Source organism: Ammospiza nelsoni, chromosome 1 (assembly GCF_027579445.1).
Source record: "Ammospiza nelsoni isolate bAmmNel1 chromosome 1, bAmmNel1.pri, whole genome shotgun sequence".
Lineage (NCBI taxonomy): Eukaryota > Metazoa > Chordata > Aves > Passeriformes > Passerellidae > Ammospiza > Ammospiza nelsoni.
The window spans coordinates 17,420,781-17,441,498 of NC_080633.1; the positions used below are offsets into that span (position 1 = coordinate 17,420,781).

At 42.9% G+C, this 20,718-nt stretch overlaps 1 protein-coding gene across 2 annotated transcripts in view; it reads right to left on the bottom strand.

Annotated features, from left to right (window-relative positions):
* Nucleotides 1-2,405: 2,405 nt before the first annotated feature.
* GAD2 (glutamate decarboxylase 2) overlaps nt 2,406-20,718 on the bottom strand; it is a 43,462-nt gene continuing 25,149 nt past the window's right edge. For both annotated transcript variants that reach the window (XM_059477133.1, XM_059477142.1), the window contains 8 exons: nt 20,355-20,409; nt 18,834-18,950; nt 17,655-17,719; nt 10,352-10,430; nt 8,525-8,674; nt 6,690-6,797; nt 5,644-5,733; nt 2,406-4,990 (listed from right to left, as the gene is read on the bottom strand). In XM_059477133.1, the coding sequence (XP_059333116.1) occupies nt 4,817-4,990; nt 5,644-5,733; nt 6,690-6,797; nt 8,525-8,674; nt 10,352-10,430; nt 17,655-17,719; nt 18,834-18,950; nt 20,355-20,409 (838 nt within the window). In that variant the 3' untranslated portion in view covers nt 2,406-4,816. The remainder of the gene's footprint in view (nt 4,991-5,643; nt 5,734-6,689; nt 6,798-8,524; nt 8,675-10,351; nt 10,431-17,654; nt 17,720-18,833; nt 18,951-20,354; nt 20,410-20,718) is intronic.

Here is a 20,718-nt window from a genome sequence, read left to right on the forward strand (position 1 = left end):
CCTTTTAGCTTCTCAGAGCAACAAAAACATGTTTACATCAGGTCCCAACCATCTCTTCTTCCAGAACCACTTTCATTACCAAGACAGAGGAGGATGGGTAGGAAATAGAAGTCCAACAGCAGGGAGTGTAGAGGTGGGAGAAGATGGAAATTTAGTGATACAAGATTATATAAAATAATAACATTTTCCAGGGTAATGGGACAAATTAAGTACACCTACTCTTATACTCCCTGTCCTGCTTGTTAGTTTAATGTTTGTATATTTTCGTTTCTATATAATTAAAATCCGACGGTTTTAATGTCCAGTGCAGGTCAGATGCCAGTAACACACTAGATCCTGTTACTTGTAATGTGAAATCCAGTGTTTTAGAAACAATTCCTTTCTATGGAAGGTGAGAACTCCTTTAGAAATTTCACATACTGCAGAGCAGTGCATTGGACTTGCCCCTCTTGATCGTTGGTCACAGACCTATGGAAAATTGTCCCTGGGGCAGGACAGGTCACAGGCTAAAAGTGAGCACTCTGCAAGACTGGGATTAAACAATCTGGGTTAACATAATTTAAAATTAGATATTTGAATGCTTTTGGAATTCTGAGCATCAGGCATCAGCTGGAGTGAGAACATGTGCTGGCTGAGACAGCTGTTGAAGAGTAGTGGGAGAATGGGAGGTTTCCATCCTTGCTTGACTTGTGACTTTTCTGTGCCTAGGGAAAACAACCTTTGCTCTGTTCATGAAATGGGAATTTATGGAACAGGAGTTCTTTCATCTTCACTTACAATGCAAGAATTTCAGCAGCAAGGCTTTTATTCTATTACAGAAAGAGGTAAATATTCCTTTTCTTCTAACCTCAGACCCAGTTTCTTGCTCCAAAGTACAGTGTAAAATCTAGACACCTGCACCCTAGAGTGCTGTAATGAACAGTGCCATGACCTTTAGGTGTTCTGTCTTTTCAGTGAAGAACAAAGTCAGGTCTAATTCTTTCAGCTGCAGCACTTGGCTTTCCCTTGATGGCCGAATTAGTCCCTTTCCTTAGGCTGGCCAGGTAGAAACATGATGGCTCAGACACTGTAGGACTCAGACATTAGCACATTAAAGACAGAGATTTGTAGCTTTGTATGGGGCTCACTTTCTATGTAGAATGAATTTCTGCTTGGCAGTTAGCCTGGCTAAGTCTGATAGAAGACACACATCTTCTTGAGCTCTGTCTTGCTTTGTTCATTCCTTAGCCATGCTGACACAGGAGTCAAGCACAACTAACCTGATACTTAACCCTGCCTTCCTTGGAGATGTTGGGCAGGGGAGAGGTAATCTCTCTCTGGGTCCTGCCTGGAGGACGTTTGCAGAACGAGCAGCATCCACCAGGAGCCAAAGTCATCAAGAGCCAATGACCACATCAGCCACACCCTTGGGTGCTCCATAATGTTTATGACAACTTCTTCAGCCTCTCATCTGCCCCTCAGCCACTGTCATGGCTGACAATAGGGCACCAGGGCCAAGGATTTCCAGAAGCTGCACAAGAGCCCACCTACACTGGTTTTTTTTCTGCATTAACCCCCCAGCAGTAATTAACTACTGGGTATTGAGGCAAGCCAGTCATTTTACAAGCCCAAGCTTCATCCATTCCTGTGAGTATAGTGCTCAGAAAGGCTAAACCAGTGCTTCCCTTCCCAGTGCCAAGTGGAGAGCTTCACTGGGATGAGGACAGTAACTTATCCCCACAAGTTCTCCCTCTATTTCCTTACAGATCTCCTAGCTGGGCTCTGTGCAGGTATTCAGCACAGGTGTTCATCTTAAATTCTGCTAGAGAGTTAAATTATAGAAAAAAAATCCCATTTCAGGCATGAGCTTCCAGACTGCCGTGGCTTTAACAGCATTGTTTAATTTCTCTGCTGCTGGTAATGCACCGGCAGCACCGCAGAGGGTGGAAGAGAAATAGAGCAGATTGGGAGGTAGCCTTGGGCAAGGAGAGACATAAAGTCTAAAATCTTAAGTTTTTGTATTGGTTGTTTTGTCTTTTTTACTTCACAGCCATTTTAAATTGTTGCCATTGTATAGTCTGTGCTGTCCTGGCAAGTGCCTTGACTGCGTTCACTGCTGTCCTGAAGGCTGATTTGAGTCTGTTGTTAATTTGGGGATAAGTACTTGTGAAATAAAAAGACAAAAACAGAGCATAAAAAAAATTTAGGCTGTCTGAGGTGAAAAAATGAAATCCATCTTGTAAAGATAAGGTACAGGAATAGCAGAGGGCAGATTTACCTTTGTATGCTGGTGCTGAGTATTGCCTCCCAAAAAGGTCTGGAGTACTGACTCAGAAAAAGTCTGGTGGTGCAGTTGATATTTTTATGTTACAGTAGTGAACTGAATGCATCTTGTAATGAACAAATCCAGCAGGAGACATCAAGAGTTCCAATTAAACATTCTCTTTATTGGGGCCTTTCTCCAAAATGGCACAAATGCTTAGAGTGCTCATCAGTGCTGCCAATGAAAAGACCCAGAGTCACAGGTTACACTTTTATTTGGATTTAGATCAACACCACAGATAAGATACTTTGGTCAAACACAAGAACAGATTGCTATGCCGCTCCTTCCTGGCTGCAATAAGTACAGTAATGTGTAAAAAAAAATGCTGGTTCTCCTGGAACACCAAATGTAAATCTTGGATTGGCACATACATCTAATAAACACGCTGTTTGCACTTAGCACTTTAAAAGGAATTGCACATGCAAGATGTAACCAGGCTACTGATCACCTTTGTCATTGTCCCTGTCCTATTTTTACTTCGTAAGTTCTTTGCTTGCCTTTTTCCCAGCAAGAAGAAAGAATATAATTTGCTGCTCTACTCAGTATTTCAGTGATTATTCTGCTGATTTTGACACGTTTAGCAGAGGTCACATTGAGGCCTTCCTGATAGAACTGGTATCTCCTCTACAGCTTGGCTTGAAACACAATGCAGGTGGCAATGGAAATCCACTTTGTGAGGTGAGGGGCGTGCCCAGAAGCTGAGAGGAGAGTTTAACACCAAGCAAAGATACAGTAGAGGGACAGGCATGAATGCAGTTCTTACAATATCAAGAGTCAATACTACTACCACACAAATAATGACATATCAATAATATATTGTACAAGCTTATACAGCAACACATGTTGATTTGCAACATTGTACAGTTTAAATCTAAAGTGCACAGCCTCAATCTGAGGTGACAAAACAGTACTATCAATATAATAAAGGCAACACAATTACAGACACTATTTATTTCCTCTTACTTCATGTCCTCATATTACACTGAATCAATACTCCATTTATCTAGTTTAGATGAAATTAAACCCACATTGCACTTCTTTTTTTGTCTTCAAGTATTTTAGAGACAGCAAAACCATATTGCTTTACAAACACAAGTTGGCCATTCAGGCAAAGTTGAAACCAAAGCTTTAGTAGGGTTATAAGTAGACAGGTCTAAGCTGCAGAACTCTTACCAACACTTCCAGATGTTGGGGGGAGAAAGGATAAATTTAATTTTCCATGCCAGAGACACCTCTAAAGCTAAGGAATGATGCAGCAAATAATTTCTGCAAGAGCTGTGCCCATGGTTTCTAAAGAGGTTTTGAGGCGCTGTAGGGGTTGTTCTTGGGCAGATGTAGCCATATCTTGACTTCACGGTGGACAAGGATGGAGTCCAGCACTGTGAAAATCTTTTGACAAACCAGCCTGTACTGAGACCCCACCCCTGTCACTCAGATTACAGTCACATTTAATTTATGTCTTGTCTTGCAGACTTGTACATCTGTAAGAAGTCTTCACCTTTTTAAAGTAGCTGTGAGGTTTTCAATGTAGTCTGGGACTGCTCACAGCAGAAATAGTTTTGAGATAAGAATTTACTCAGCTGTGACCTTTTTTTTAATAGGCTTTTTAAACACAGAACACAGAAACCATCCAAATACAACCTCATTTCAGTCTTGGTTAGCACTGTATATCGATTGTGCGTCTGCTCAGGCCACGTGGGAAACATAATTAGGAATAATAGCATCCTATTGTTGTACTGTAACTGATCTTATTAAGTGGTTGTAAGAGCTGCAGTCCTCTTGAGGTTTTTCAGTAACCAACCCTGGAGATGTACAATCCATATGACATGGAGAAAGAATGTATTACGTGGGCTTGTCTTTTAAAATAAGCAGTAATAAATATTCGAGGCACCTCCATCAAAAGAAAAAGAATCCCAGTTAATTTTCAGCTTCTGTACTTGCAGTTTTATAACCCATATAAAATAAAAATATATAGTTTACAAAATAGGATTTTTTATATATATATATATTTCCTTTTGTAAAACTATACTTATTTAAATACATTTGAAATGTTGCTATAGGTAAATTAGAAATTCTGTTCTAATACTACGAAAAAGGCAAAATCCTTTCACTTTTAAACATACAGCATGTATATTCTGCATCTCACCACCCCCTCCCACTTCCCCCAAACTGATTTTGTCATAATTTTGGGCAACTTTGGCATCATTCAGTCTGATTGCTGTTAATTTAAAGTAATTACTGTGTTAAAATTTGGGGTAAAATTTTAAGTATCTTCTGGTCTTCCTTATTTGTTTCAATGAAGCTTTTTTGTGCACCTAATTATTAAGGAGGCATTCTAAAACTCAGGAAAGGACTTTAAAGGAGCCATGTTTCTTGATTTTAAACTGTACTCTACTCCAACGCCACAATATAGAAATAGATTTACTTTGGAACAAACTACAAATACATTCGCACAGTTTGTGACAACTTAATTGTCTACTTAGAGGTCCAGGAACAGGCTTTCACACCCAGCTCTTATAGGTCTTGTCCCAGGCGCTCTATTTCATCAATCAGGAAGTCAATGTCCTGGTGAGTGGCCGCAGGGTTGGAGATGACCATGCGGAAGAAGTTCACTTTGTCCCCCAGGGGCTGATAGCTCACCATGGTGGTGCCATACTCCATCATCCTGGCTTTTATCACTGGTGCCACCTGCAGAGCAACAGAAAGTAGGGGAGGAGGGTGATGACTATTATTATTGTCATTATTATAATTATTTTCATTGTTGTAATCGCCCTCATTGTTATTAAAACATAGTGCACTTCCTTTTCTTTATAGAGGATGGAGGGCTACAAGCAGCTGAAATGAAATTACATCCAATATTAATAAAAACATTAACCTCCAGTAAGGAATAAATGTCACAGTGAAAAGGCATTCAATTTATCCTGTTTCTTTGTCGTGCTCTTTAAATGAGCACGACAAAGGAAATGGATAAATTGAATATGGGGAAAATTTCCCTCTTCTACTCCCTCAATATTTCTGACAGGGACACAGTAGCTGCTTTTTGTACGCTCACAACATGGCTACAATTGGTTTCATATGCCTGGGTGCTGCAGTGCTGCTGAGCTTTTGCTGCCCTTGCTGTGTTTAGTGACTGCAGTTCCCAGTGCCTCCAGTGCATAAACACAGGGCAAATACGGGCTCTGGGCACGGGGCAAAGCCAGGGAACACCAACCTGGGGACCAGAGAAGGTGGTGCCACACTGGCCTGCAGTAAAAGGACCTTGGAGCGGTCATTTGCCAGCATCTCCCTTGCCCTGTGATATCATTGTGGGCACTGCCTGCCTGCAGGGTTTCACTGCTCACCTTCATCAGGCGGCTCGTCCTCTCCTCGCCGTCCTCCACTCCACGCAGGCTGGGAGGGATGTACCAGAAGCAGACATTGGTGTGCTGGGGCTAAGCACAGAATAACAATGGTTTATGTTGTAAGAAATGCTCATAATATCTCAATTGAAATTAAGTTCATGCCTTCCCTCCCTCCCATACATCATCTTGTGACAGCAGTCAATGGTTTTCATTATTGTGGTCCACTGAGAGTCATCATCATTATTAATGCAGAAAAGATAATTTTAAGCAATTTATTCCCAGGGTGTCAGATGCAAAAACACATCATCCAGCTGGGCAAATATATTTATGCGTTTCTGAAAGGCATCTGGATTTTGCAGCTCCTGTCCCCTCTGGGGGCTGAAGGCATCGTGTGGCTAAGGCAAGAGTCTATTACAGATAATTTAGAGGTGAGGACCGTGTCATTTACTTTTACTACATGACAGAAGAATACAGAATCTGATTTTGTAAACAGGAGCCACAGGTGTTGCATAAGATAGTCTAAGATTTTCTTGCATTTAATGGAATTTATTACTTCTCAATTTGATTCAGCTAGCTGCTGTATTAAAATGCATGCAGCACAGCATCTTAGCTCATTTAACATCTATGGGACCACTGAGCAGAAAGGCATAAAGTAAGAACTCATTGACATTTTTTGAATTTTTTGTGCATTTTGTGGGGTACTGTACACCCACTCCTAGGAGACCCTGCTATTAACAAACTGCAATTTGTTTTTACAACTTAAGAGCTTGTTCTCATTGTTCCTCAGTGTGTTGTGTCAGGCTGAGACACCAGGGTTTTGTTTCAGCAGGGTTAAACTGAGAAAATTGAACACTTATGCACAGCTGCCTCATCTCCCTTGTCCCTGCATTCCATGAGGCAGAGAGGAACTGGCACAACAAGAGGTTTTGTTACAAGGGTCCCTGCTTTCTGTCTCATGCTGTTTGATTTGACCTGTTGGTAGCATCCCAATAGGTAATGAAGCAAACACTGTTGACCAGCTGAGAAAAAGAAGTTGCACTACTTACCTTTCCATCAAACACCATTTCATACCCTTCTCTGTTCTTTATTTTGTTGTATAGGTACTCAGCAAGTTCCAAGCACTTATCAATTTGTGCTTCAAATCCTGTGGTTCCCTTTACAGAGAGATGAAGAAAAGAAGTTATCTAAGGGTCTGTTCTATGAATTAAAAGGGCAAAAGGACCATGCAATACTTGCCAACACATCAGCAGAAGTCACCTCTCAGAAGTCCCTGTGAGATCAAGGATCTGATTCTATGTGATAAAGGCACTTTGATAAGCAGAGCTCATTTGTCCCTAGCTCTTGCCACTGACACCCCTGTAGCCAACTCTGCAAAACAAGCATCAGGCACTTGCTTGGTTCTCAGGAATATTTTGCTGAGAACCTGAATAGCACCTCAAAGGGTGCCTCTGGCAGATTTTGCAGAGAGGCTGAGGATGGTTTTGGACAGTTTGCACTGGCACAGAGTGGGGGTCTTCAGGAGGTGTTGAGTTCCAGAAATGGGGAGTCTCCCACTATTTTCAGGATAGGGGATTTTCATCTTCCATAATAATATGCTGGGGACTTTCCAATAATAATTTTTTTTCATTTTAGTTAAGCACAGAATGGGTAGATACAGTTTTAAAGCCCAGTGTAATGCCTGTGTAAAAGCACACTTTGTTTAGATACCACCCTGCCTCTGTAGTGTTCTTCTCTCTTCTTTTCTAACAGATACCATACAAAATCAGAAGCTGTGTTTTTAAGAGCTGCAGAAAAGCCTGATTTTTCTTCCCTGGCAGAAGTCATAATACTCTCTGTGACATCATAATTGTTACTGCAATCACCAACTATGATGCCCCAAACAAAGGAGCAGCTTCAAGAGGGAGGAAGGGGAATAAACAGCTGGAATAGATAAACTCTTTAAGAAACACACACCCTATTTTGTAATGTTAATATTCCAAGCAGAGTGTGAGAAGAGAAAAAGCAGTGCAAGGCATATTGAAAAAATGGGTTGTAGGAGAAATGTCTCTGAGTAATGGATGAATGTCCCTGCTAAATCTGTTCTGGCAGTGCAGAACTGACTTAAAAAGCCCTTGTCATTATCCCTCTGTGTATAAAGATTTTAAAACAGAGTAGAGGTAGCCCTGGGAGAAAGGCTTGGAGTAAAAGAGACATGTGGCTAAAATCACCTGCCACTCTGCAGACCCCAGTTAGCACCACAGCTATTGCATCCTCCTTTACAGACTCCCACACCTCCTCAGAGGTTTAATGAAGCACATGAGAATCTTGAAGGCTTTCTGGAAATGAAAACAGTGATCTCATCTCCTCTGAACCAACCTTAGGCAACCTGATGTAACAGATTAAATAAATACACACAAGAACTTATTTAGCAATACAGATAAAGTAATCACTATAGCTAGTGTTTACAGATTTCCCAGGGAAGTTTTCCTCTATCCTTCAAAAGACTACTTCCTATCTACTGCATGCAATTAGGTATTGCCTAGGTATTCCAGTCTTGATTTGCCATGTATAATTTCTGAATATAATTAAAACATCTTTTTATTTCCAGAAATCTTTGTAGCAACATTCCTAGGCACATGATTTATGCTGTTAGACTCCTACAGTTACACAAGGCAAATGCTATGCAAAGCCATATAGTTCAAGTTTCAAATCATGTGTGCTGCTTTGAAGCTACATCCTTAAAAGTATAAAACCCCCAGAAAATAATCATGTTCTTTCTTTCATGTTATATATGTGAAATTCAGGTCAGGTATTTTCTAAAATTATGATTACAGGAAAAAAAAACCCTCAAGTGTATCTGGTGTGCATTATTTTAATACAGATGTGTAGCAGGCAGTCCCACCTTTGCCCTCCACATCAGCCACAGCTTGAAGACATCAACGTGCCGCCCACACTGCAGAGCCTTGTCCCCCGTGTCGTAGGACAGGTCGTAGTGCTTGTCTTGTTGGAAGAGGTAGGAAGCATGCATTTGATTGCAACTCTGCATCAATCCCTTATGGACACAAGGACACAAGCACAGGGATGTCAGCACACATTTGACTACTGCTCTGAGGGCTGCTTTGGGTGAAAAATTGCAAACACCCAAATTCGGCCGAATATATGCCCATGCGCCAAAGGAAGATCAAAAAACCCCACAAAACCAGACTTAGTTGCTCAATGGATTAATCCCTATCAGTGCCCAAGATGCCTTGGTACCTGATCTAGCAATGTGTAATCCACTCCCAGATCCAAATAATTTTTTTAAAAGCTGGACATTGTGCTTCCTAGCAATCTTATGCTTAACTTAATTTTTGGATCTTGCCTTTTATTCTTTGTTCTGGTTCCTTTTCCTCCTTTCCTTTGAAGGCTTCTTTTCTGAGTCAGACCAAGACAATTGGTGACTAATCTAAAGAATATCACAGCACTTTTCAATTGCTTTGGTCTCTAAAATTCTGATTTTTATTGTTTTCTTTCTTTGTAGGAACAGTTCTTTTCTGCAAAGCCCTCAGCTGTAGCTTGGATGCTTAAGCGGTATAGAAAGCTTTGAGCAGACAGAAGAGCATATGGCCTTTAAAAACCCAGTTAGACCTATTTCTGGGCTGCAACATACCGTTCTAAGAGGTACCTTTGTGGGAGGGATAGAAGCCAACAAGGTGAGGAAACCTGGCTCATGAAAGCATGAGGTTTCCTTTTTAGCTTTTTAAGTAAAAGCCACATTCTGGCTCTAGTTAAGTTCTCAACCAAGTTTATGGTTTACCTTAGGGCTGTTGCCTAAAATGGCAATTTCCAGTCCAAGAAGAATCATAACATGGCTGTTTATCATCAAGTCTAATCTTTATGTGTAACTCAAAACTGAGATAGCAAAATGAGAGGGGGAAAAAAATTGACTTTCTCCTAATCTGAACCATCTGTTCACACTTGAAGTCAGGGATGGTACTGACTTCAGCTGGGCAGGCTTTGTCTTGGGGAACTGACCTAGAGGGCAAATAAAAGCCAGTTTCTCTCTTCCTAAGTGCAATCACTTTGTATACAATCTGTTGTACAGCTGTTAGCAAAACAGCAACCAGCTTTTTGATAGCTGGTCTATTAAGTGGTGGCTGTACAGCAGCTGTCCCACTCAGTGATGGTTATATGAAAATTACAGGCTTGAAGGGTAATTCAAATTCTAGCACTAAATGAAACATTTACTTTTTATTCCAAGTGCACTTAGTGCTCCATTTTTACTTCCATGCGCCCCGAGTGGATATATAGATCAAAGCTGGGTAGGAATATCATAAAAGTCTAGAAAATGTAATGGTGCCTCGATTCTGGACCAAATGTTGTGCTGCTTGTAAACCACGACTTTCACCCCAAGAGGACCAGAGTTTGCATGCAGTAACATCTTATGCTACACAGCAACTAGTGGGATTACACAGTCATGCAGCCACAACTTAACCATGGATATTTAGAATGGAAAGTCACAAAACTCTATAGATATTGCCATTGATTGCCTCATTTTTGCAAGACACCTGCTTTAATTACTTCTGCAGTCATGGCTGAAGCATATGAACAGAGGTCTTTTCTCAGTTCCTGTTATAATCCTCATCACATTAGCAAGTATTAGCTATGGCACAGTTATGAAGAAAATATCCAGGATTTTCAGCAGTAAAATGCCAGAAAGAAGCAGAGAAGCATGTACATTGTGACATACCTCTTCTCTTACTAGCAGGGCTGAACACTGCAGTGGGACGCCCATCATCTTGTGAGGGTTCCAGGTTACTGAGTTAGCCCTGGGACAGAAAACCACATGAAACTCAGACATTGTACTATGTGATGAAACCCCAGAGGCATTTAGAAATAATTAGAGTAATACCAAACATGTAGCAATACTCACTTTTTTCCTTTTTCTGAGCAAACAAAGCTGAAAATGATCATGGCTAGGTCATTGATATTAGGAAAGTAATGCCTTCACAGGGGACCTAATCCACTCCAGTTGGCTTTTGGATGACAATCCTGGCAAATTACCACAGGATAATTGCTCTATCCACTAAAATTAATCAGCATTAAACCTGCTGGGGAGTCATCTGTAATTTACAAACATGGGCCAAACTTCTTAAAAAACACGCACTTGACTGATGAACTTTCTAAAATTGCACAATCAATTAAAGATGCAGATAAGAAGCTGGCAACTCAGCAGATCTCCCTCCTTCTATTCGAGTTGCAGTAAGACTTTCACAACTAGCTCACACAGGCATTTAAAAAATTCCATAGAATACTTCTGGGTATCACTAAGTCTCTGAGTAATCTGGGAAAACTGGCCCAAAGTAATTTTTATTGTTGCTCTGATGACAGCAAATTTTTGTAGCTCCCTAATTTTTTGCTTGGCTAAAGCAATTCAAACAACTACAATAATAAGCATTAAACTGACCCATCTTTCCAGAAAAGAGTGATTCTGACTCAGAACAGTCAGTGGGTCCAAACTGACTGTTTGGACCTTCAGAACACATGTGTTGGAAAAACTGCTGTCAGCCTAGGTTTTGGGAACAAGCACAGAGCTGACACAACACAGTCTAGAGGAGAGGCATTTGGGACTTTGGTGAGGGCTGAATGGAAGATTGTCCAGTTGTTTATTATTTTAATTTTGTGTTATGCTAAACTGGCTATTTCGTAATTACTATTGTTGCATATGATGAGTTAGCTGATAAATGTATTTATTTGCATCCAATTTGGCAAGCTGTCAAGGACACATAGTGCATGTGATTTTATCTAGTGCAGTGATTCATATTTTGATGGTATAAATGGTATAAATCAGTCAACTGAGGGAACAGTTAAAGGGCCCAGGGCACACTTGCAGGTAACACTGATGAGAACAGAGGTGGGCAGGTTAGAATCTAGCAGCGTTTTCCTTTGTAGCACTTGGAGGCAGTGCTACAGGTTTATGCACCTCCTGCCAAATTGCTTCCACTCCTTCAAAGCAAGAGACTTCAAAATTCACATGGACATCAGGCAGCACTTCTGTGCTTTCTTCTTTGCTATTTAAATGGGACTGTGCAAGTGCCTGATGCAAAATCTGTAGGGAACAGTCTTCCACAGGCAACATCTGGCCACTTGGCTTGGCTTTTTGAGTATTTGGCAGCTTTTAATCAGCTCAGTCAGTCATCTGATTACAACACCAAAGCTAATGGTTCTGAACATTCACTCAGGTCGATGAATTTCCCTTGATATGATACTTTTTAATTTTATTTGTGCCTATGCAAAATCAGATGGAAATTCTTTAAGAGACCTCTAAGTAACAATAGTGGTATGCATTTTCTCAAGCAAAAGGGTTACTTACTGACAACAGCCAGATGGGAATTATCTGTCTAAAACATTTAATCTACCTTATGGTCACTTATTTACCTAATTACATACCAACTGTGTACAGAAAAATAATTAATTATGTAAAATAAAATTCCACCATTTTTCATTTGCTATCAGTTATTTTGGGCTTCTGTCATCAATATGTGTTTCAAGAAATTGCTGACCAAGACAAAAAGTAAAAAGGTCTACAGAATCCACAAATGTTTTCCAAAAGCATCTCATGTTTGACCAAATAACTGAGCAGCAAAAACCTATGTGATTTTTTGGCTATGGGTCAAAGACAGAAAAAAAAAGATTTTCCTTTATAGATTTCAAATGGATGACAGGAGAGATTCATGACTGGCAGAATTTGGTCCTGAGCCATCATTAAATACAGACTGATGCAACCACTGAGCAGCCACAGCCCTGGTAAGGATGCCCAGCCCCTCTAAGGGAGCCCTCACTCACTGCACACAGGATTTTCTCATGCAGCTGTGAGCCCCTGCCTGAGCCCTGCACGGGGGACACCCGGCTGGAACTCCTGATGCTGGCCAGACCCATCTGCTCCACACACTGGGGCTTGTGCTTCCCCCGGGTGCCTTCCAGCACCCTGAAATCTGCCATGGGGAGACTGGAGGGCCTGGCAAGGACAGTCCTGCAAGTCATCCTCCTGTGACACGAGTGTTTCTGCTGGCTGGCTGTCACCTGAAGGATGTGAGAACTCAGGGCACACTGTGCTGCAGTAAATGTTCCCTCTCCCCTCAAACACGAGTAACAGCTTCAGTTCTCTTCGACTCAGACCTGTGATGACTCCATTATCTACCATGAAACAGAAAGGTCCTTAAAAGGTCTGCTCTAAAGGTTCCCATACCCGAGATCTGGACACACTGAAATGAGCCGCTGTGTCCAGTAAGGAGAGGAACAGCATTCAAAATACCAAATTGCCTTAATTCTCTGCCAAACATATTGGGATGGTACTTATCAAAGCACTTAATAAAATCCAGTGGAGTTCTGTGGATTATGTGGAAAATGCTCCAAAGTAGATTTAACCTGAACTTCTCATTCCAGCACAATTTGGACAGCAATTTGAGAGGCAAACCCTTTGTTTCATACTCTGCCCTCAAAGGCAATGAGGTAGATTTTTGCTTGCTGGATATTTGTCCTTTTAATGCATGACATATAAGTCTGGAGTGCTGCAGGCAGTCTTAACTAAATGAAATCATAGAATCATTGGCTGCTTTCCAAATTTTGCATAAGAGATGTATGAGAAAAGAACTGAATCATCAAGGTATCCTCCTAATCTCCAGGATCACGATGAGGAAGTTGTTTGTAATTTTAATTGGCAAGGAACAGCAATTTGATTTAGTGATAAAGAAGGAGGAAGGGAGTAATGCTTTACTCTCAAACATTATGAGCTTCAGTAAATACAGAAATGCAAGTGACTCCATCCAGCCCCGTACACTGCCTCTAAAAAGTGGACTAAATAGGTGACTGGGAAGAATACAAAACAGGGCAAGCACCTCTGAAATGTCTCTAAATACTCTCTGAGCTTCCACTCATTTGTGGCTCACCAAAATCCTGAATGGTTTTTGTCTTTCCTTGAATGTAGATAAATCTCAACATCCTAAAGAAAGGGTTTCCATGTCTTAATGAAATGTTTCTGAGTAACTGTGGGATCTCAGCACCTCAGGATGGAGGTGCAGAGAGGCCGAGACCACCCTTGGGGGGCTCGGGAATCCTGGAATGTTGCCAGAAGTGTCTGGTGGCAGGATTTTGACCCTACACAGGAGATGAGATCTGTATGAGGACTGGGAGAATTCACTGGGTGAATGGTGAAGGGATAAGTTAGTTAAAGTGTAGAACACAGGGTTTAGGATTTTGGTACAGGGGGGTCTAAAGAAGTAAGATGGAGGAATTGGGGCGTGTCCTGTCCTTCTTCTTCTTCTTCTTGGCCTCCATCTTCTGTGGTGGTGGTGGCACTTTGGGATTGGTCATTACTAAAAGTGCACCGGTTAATAAGGGTAGAAGGTATTGGAGTAAAATGATAAATATTGTACACGTAACTTAGGGTATAAAGATAAGTGACCGCCCGGGGGCTTGGCAGTGTGCCCATGGCTGACTTGCTGTGCAGACCTCTGTCGGGCTGAAAGAAAATCTTTTAGATAAACAATTAATAAACACCGAGACCGAGACAAGATCAGAAGTCTCTCCTCGTTCTTTGAAGCGTCGGCTCTCCAAGGCCATCCCTGGGCCTTTCCAGGCCACCTGAACAGCAAAAAAACACAGAAAACTAACAAGCGGCGTCCCTGAAATAGCTCTGGACATAAATCAGCCCAGCAAAGAGAAAAGAAGAACGCCAGGAAATTTACAAGTGGCGTTCGCTGCGTGGGCACCCCCCACCAACCCTTTCGGGGGGGGATCAGCCCTGAAGAGCTGAAGAGCTGAAGAGCTGAAGAGCTGAAGAGCCGAGAGAGTAGTTCCTGAGGAGAGAAGCTTGAGAAAAAAAAAAAAAAAAAAGGAAAAGAAGAAAGAAGAAAAAAAAAAAACAGCCAGAAGAGTCTGCAAAAAAAAACCAGCAGTCACTGAGAATTCCATCTCTCAGCTTCTGCCGAAGGCAGTTCGTAGAGCAGCCCGGATCGGAACCAGAAGGCGCCTCTGGATTCCTTCTCCTGTGACCTGCTGGACAGAGACGGGAGCCTTCGGACAGCTCTGACGACAGATTCGGTGAGAAGGTCAAAAAATAAGAACATAATTGCACACTCTCCCAAAAAACAACGGGAAATTTTGTCCGCCTTACAAGGCGTGGCTCAAACATATACAGAAAGGATCTCAAAAGAAAGAATTAAAACAGCTGTTGTTGTGGGCAAGGCTTAATTACCCACTGGCCGAAACATGCCTGCTATTCGAAGTGGGGTTTTGGCAGGAAATTAATAGGCACTTATATTTTTTAGCAACAAAGAAGGACGAGACAGCGTTAAAGCTGCTCTCGTCGGCAAGATTGATGCCAGAAAGGCATCATCTCGGCGCAGTCGAAAAGACTGGGAGAGCAACGAAAAGTTGCCGGCACCCTCAGAAGGAGGGTGGGGAGCAAAGCTCCAGGAAAGAATTACCTCTGACCTCAAGAAGGCAGGGGAAAGGGCTCTCGAGAAAAGAGAGCAGGAAATAATATTAAAGCCCCCGGTCCCAAAACCCAGAAACCCCAAGAAGCTCCTAAAGCGTCCTAAAACTCCGGAGAATACAAGGGAGTCAGGATCGGAGGGGGGGGTGCAGGGGGAAGAGAAGGGATCGGGGGGGGAGGCGCTTCCTCGCGGGGGGCACGGCGCGGCAGCGACGGAGCCGGCGGGGAGCGCGGGTGAAGAGACAGAAAAGGGAGACATGAGCGCAGACGCGGCTTTTATCAGCGCGGCGCCGGGGGGTGGCGGCCGCTCCGGCCGGCCGGCAGAGTAGCGGAGACGCGCGCGGCGGGCAAAACTCGCAAAAACCCGGGAGCGAAGTCGGGTCGAATTGCGGGGCGGGCCCGGGTGCCGGCGGGGGGCGGGCTGTACACACCGGCGGGAGGAGCCAGGGACACAACGTCAGAGGGAGAGGAGACAGAGTCGGGACAGACCGAGGGGAGGAGATTCGGAGGTGGAACGAGGGGGAGAGAGTGACGTCTCGGGTGAGGAGGGGCCGTGCTCGGGATCCTATGTCCCAGCGGCTCCACACCCTCCTCAGACTTGATGCCTCTGGTATAACCCTCGGAGTCCCAGTCCCTTCCCTTCAAGGGAGACGTTCTGGTGTTCAAGCTCCATTTTCAGCTGAATTAAAAGCCAAGCAGACACGGTCTCAAATGAGATCACGAACACGGCAGTCGACAGGACAGGGGCGGTAGAGCTCATGCTGTCATCCGAGCTGGGGAGGCCGGTGACAGCGCCACCTAGTGGGGGGCAAGGCTTTCGCTTGTATCTCCACAGATCGAGACGTGGGTGTCAGCACGACACGTGAAACCATTTCGAGTGCGAGAACATGAAAATGCGGATCCCAGAACAAAGATCCAAGAGAAAAAAAAAAGAGACGAGTACTCAAACAGGGGTCGAGACTCAGATTGCCAAGACGACTCGGAAGAGAAATAAGAAGAAACTAAGGACTTTGGGGGAATTCTCTGTTAAGGTCCTGAATGAAAAGCAAAGCAATGATGTCACACAGAAGTGAAGCCATGAGTTTCATGATGCTTATGTGCATCATTCTTTCATTCATTGCAATAAGCAATGGGGATAATTTACCTATTAATCAGCCAAAGCAAAATGTATGGTAGACTTCTTTGACATCTCTCCCATATGGAGAGGAATTTTAAGAGTAGGATTCTATGTTTTAATAATTCTCCTATTCCTCATACTTGTCATCCCATGCATATTTGCATGTTTAAAACACACTATGAATCGGATAACAAAGGAAGTCTTCCTGGTGCAAACAGAAGGGGGAGATGTGGGATCTCAGCACCTCAGGATGGAGGTGCAGAGAGGCCGAGACCACCCTTGGGGGGCTCGGGAATCCTGGAATGTTGCCAGAAGTGTCTGGTGGCAGGATTTTGACCCTACACAGGAGATGAGATCTGTATGAGGACTGGGAGAATTCACTGGGTGAATGGTGAAGGGATAAGTTAGTTAAAGTGTAGAACACAGGGTTTAGGATTTTGGTACAGGGGGGTCTAAAGAAGTAAGATGGAGGAATTGGGGCGTGTCCTGTCCTTCTTCTTCTTCTTCTTGGCCTCCATCTTCTGTGGTGGTGGTGGCACTTTGGGATTGGTCATTACTAAAAGTGCACCGGTTAATAAGGGTAGAAGGTATTGGAGTAAAATGATAAATATTGTACACGTAACTTAGGGTATAAAGATAAGTGACCGCCCGGGGGCTTGGCAGTGTGCCCATGGCTGACTTGCTGTGCAGACCTCTGTCGGGCTGAAAGAAAATCTTTTAGATAAACAATTAATAAACACCGAGACCGAGACAAGATCAGAAGTCTCTCCTCGTTCTTTGAAGCGTCGGCTCTCCAAGGCCATCCCTGGGCCTTTCCAGGCCACCTAAACAGCAACAGCCTGAAAACCCGACAAGTAACCAGCTGGTTTTAAGTTCAAGTTCAGTCCTTCCAGCCTGGACTAGCATCACTTACATTCATCTGCATTATCTGCAGTGTTTATGAGTTCATGACTACAACTGTGTCTATATCCAGGCACAGATTGACTGAAGACATCAGTAACACAGTCTGGAAAGGGCTATTCTCTCCAGAAGTGACAGAGCAGGACATCTGTCCTAACTGCAGGTGCACCCAGATTTTATACTTTGAGTTTTATACTTCAGTGTACAAGACCTACAAGATTCACTTCTTAGAGAAATGAAATTGCTAATTCATGTTGGATGCTGAATCAGAGAATGCTGCAGAAACTGCTCTTGACCCATGAATGCATGGTGGGAGAAGAGAGAAACAAGCATGGAATGTCTGCTGTTTATATTTCAAAACAAATAGTCACAAAGGCACTCTGCAATGCTGCTTCAGCTGGAAGGACAGTTTATATGATTTCTCCAAACTGTATCTCAGAGATAATATGATCCTTGATTTTTGCAGGCATTGCTATGGTAATGACAAGTATGTTAAAATGCATTTAATAAATGTCTTTCATTGATACCAATACACCTCACCTTTCGACGCCGTTCAACTTCCATTTGTGTTTCCTTGACATCAGGAGCCCACCTCCCCACGCTCCCTGCAAGGCAAGGCACAGCACCTTGATGAGAGCTCTGCTTCCCTCCCTGATGACATCTGTGCCCTCCCATCAGTTTGGGACCCTTTTATCTCACTGATGTGGCACACTCCAAAGTGACCAGGCAGATGGGGCCTGAGGCATGAGCTGTGCTAACGATTTTCTCCCAGCAGCTTGGAAGGAGCAGTGAATAGCCCCAAATCCAGGCTCCCACCCTGCTCATCTGCAAACCCCTCACTCACCCCCTCCTCTGACACCAGCACACCCCAGGGCTGCCCCATGCTGTAGTTAACGACCTGCAGATCTGCTCCTGGGTCAGCTGCCTTTTCTCCTGCAGTCACTAAGTTATAGTAACAAACAGGCTGGGATCTCAGCTGCTCTGGGGGATGTTCATCATATTTTGGACCCACTACTGCTTGCCCTCTACTCATTTGCTTTCCTCAGAGATCTGGGACAAGCAGGCATTTCATGTGACTGAGAAGTATTTAAGGTAAATAGAAATTCTTCCTTTGAATAGACTGATTTTGGCTGACACAGTAATTCAAAATCAAGACTCCCAAACCTATGAGAAGTCAATTACCAAGCCTTTTTGGAGAAAGGATTTGCAAAAATGACATAGAAGATATTCTAGGGCTGAAAGATGATCCTTTAGAAAGAGTTCTTGGCAAGAGCCTGGAAAAAGCTAAGAAGCCAATCTGATAAATTTCCCTAGCACTTGCATTAACCTGATCGGCAATTTGCAGTACTTTATTCCAGACAAATGTATCCTTTTCCTTATATATTTATTTTGCAGCGGCTGCAGAAGCTGAGCCAGCTCTCAGTATGCTTCTTTCGTATTTCTTTACTAATGGCATTTAAGATAAAGCTGAAAGCCAAAAGCACTCAAACTAGGTCAACTTAAGTGTCCCAGTTGCTACAAGTACAAGCACAGTCACAGCTCCTAAAATATCCCCCTGACCTGAGCCTTTCAGAGAAGTGGGAAGTCAGTGCTTGAATGTTAAGACTTAATTACAGGAACTAAATACAATGGGTTTTGTACAAGATGACACTCTCCAAAATGAATAAATTAATCTTAATACACCTTGTAATCCAGCCCTCTACGTATGATGGTACTTACATCCACATGCATCCAGATTTTGTATTTCTTGCAGATGTCTGCAATAGCTATGAGAGGATCAAACGCCCCATACACTGTTGTCCCAGCTGTGGCGCTCACCAGAAAAGGAACAAATCCCTGCAAGAAAGCAGAGGGAGGTTGTGCATGGTCAGAGAGCTGCAGCCCCCTCCTCCCCGGCAGCCCCAGCTCCTCCTGTGCTGTCCCCACAGTGACCCCACGAGTGTCTGCCAGAGCCCAGCCCTGCTCGGTCACACTGGCTTTCTCCACGTTCAGACGCCAGCGATATTTCAGTTTCTACCTTAAGGTGGCAGCAAACTTCCAAACCAGCATCCTCCATTTATGGAGACAGGTACGGGCTCAACAGAGCAATTCTGCTTCACACCACCTGCCTGAAACCTGAAACAAAAAGGTCTGCACTGCAGGATGTCACATAAACAAACCTCAACCGGGCACCGCAGAGAGAAGCGATGCTGGGGACTGTGCCCTGGGCTGCAGTGCAATTATCCCGGTCTGGCCATGTGGTGCCCCGGTTGTGTCACTGGAACATCGGGTCTGATGTGGGGCAGGGGAGGTGGGGGGCTCCATCCCCATCCCCAAGGCAGAGCAAGGAGACAGCTCTTCAAAGGTGAAGGCAGCAGCCTCCACAGAGGCCAGGGAATATCTTGGAACTCCATCTGCTAAATGCTGTGCCTCATCAGCCATCACTTCTGCACTGTGTGACCCGGGTTCTGCTAAAATTTATAGAAGTGTTTCATTTTAATTTCATTTTCAGTTATGTTGATTTTATAAGGAGTACTTCGAGGTCAAAAATGGCTACTTTTTTTTTTTTTTTTTGCAGAACTGGGGTTCAAACCATCAAAAAAGTCCAAACTTCCTTCTGCAACAGTCAGTAGGTTTGAGTAGCACTCTATTAATATTCTGCCTTTTTTTTTTTAATCAACTGTATTGCATTTATTGGGAAAAATGTGCTTTTAATGAAGATTTGTGTTATTTATCAGGTTTGGCTGCTGTGTGTCTAGTGAATATAAATGCTGAAAGCACAGGGCTGAGTTTATTGCATGCTTTTATCTGATGTTTTAATTCTAGCTTCTCTCAGTGGACAAATACAAGTGTGTGCATTTTTAGAGATATGTGGATTTTAGTTTACCTTCCACTGATTTGGTGAGTCTATGAAAAATATTTTCAATGCATTAGAATAAAACAAATTCCCCAAAATTATGACTCAGGTTTTGACAATACTCAGCTGAGAAGCTGCATCATAGGCTGATAATATAGAAGAGGAGGATGTTATGCAAAACATCATATAAAAAAGAAAGCCAAATAGGTCATGGATATTATAAAGTAGTTGTAAACCTATTTTCTCAGCAACTCTTGCCTCATTAATTGGCAGGCTACATTTCTAAGAAATAAATCAAAACTTAATGGGCAAGCCTGTGTTGTTTTACCAAAGAAAGCAAACAACTGGCTTTGCCATTCTTCATGTTTTTTCATCTTCGGGAGCAGAAAAGTTGGTAAACTTACTTTTTGTTTGGCTTCAACAATTCTTCTTTCAAGGTCTGATGGGATCATTTTCCCTCTAGAGCAAGAGAGAGTTATATCAGTAACTTGATCTCGAAATCAACATTTGCTGTTCCTTCTTCACTTAATAGGAAACCCAAAGAAGGAGCAAAGTGACTTTTTTGACCAAGAGTTATGCTGCATTGAAGAGCACAGACTCTGTCCATTAGTCTTTTTTACCCTGTTTATTTAGTCAATATATCTGCATCAATACAGTGATGGGAACTGAGAAAAACTATCTCGTGGCCACCCCATTAAAGACTGATGCTGCTCCCTGGAGCCTCTTGGTCCTGCCTGAAGTTACAGTCCTGGGAATGAGCCTCAGTCT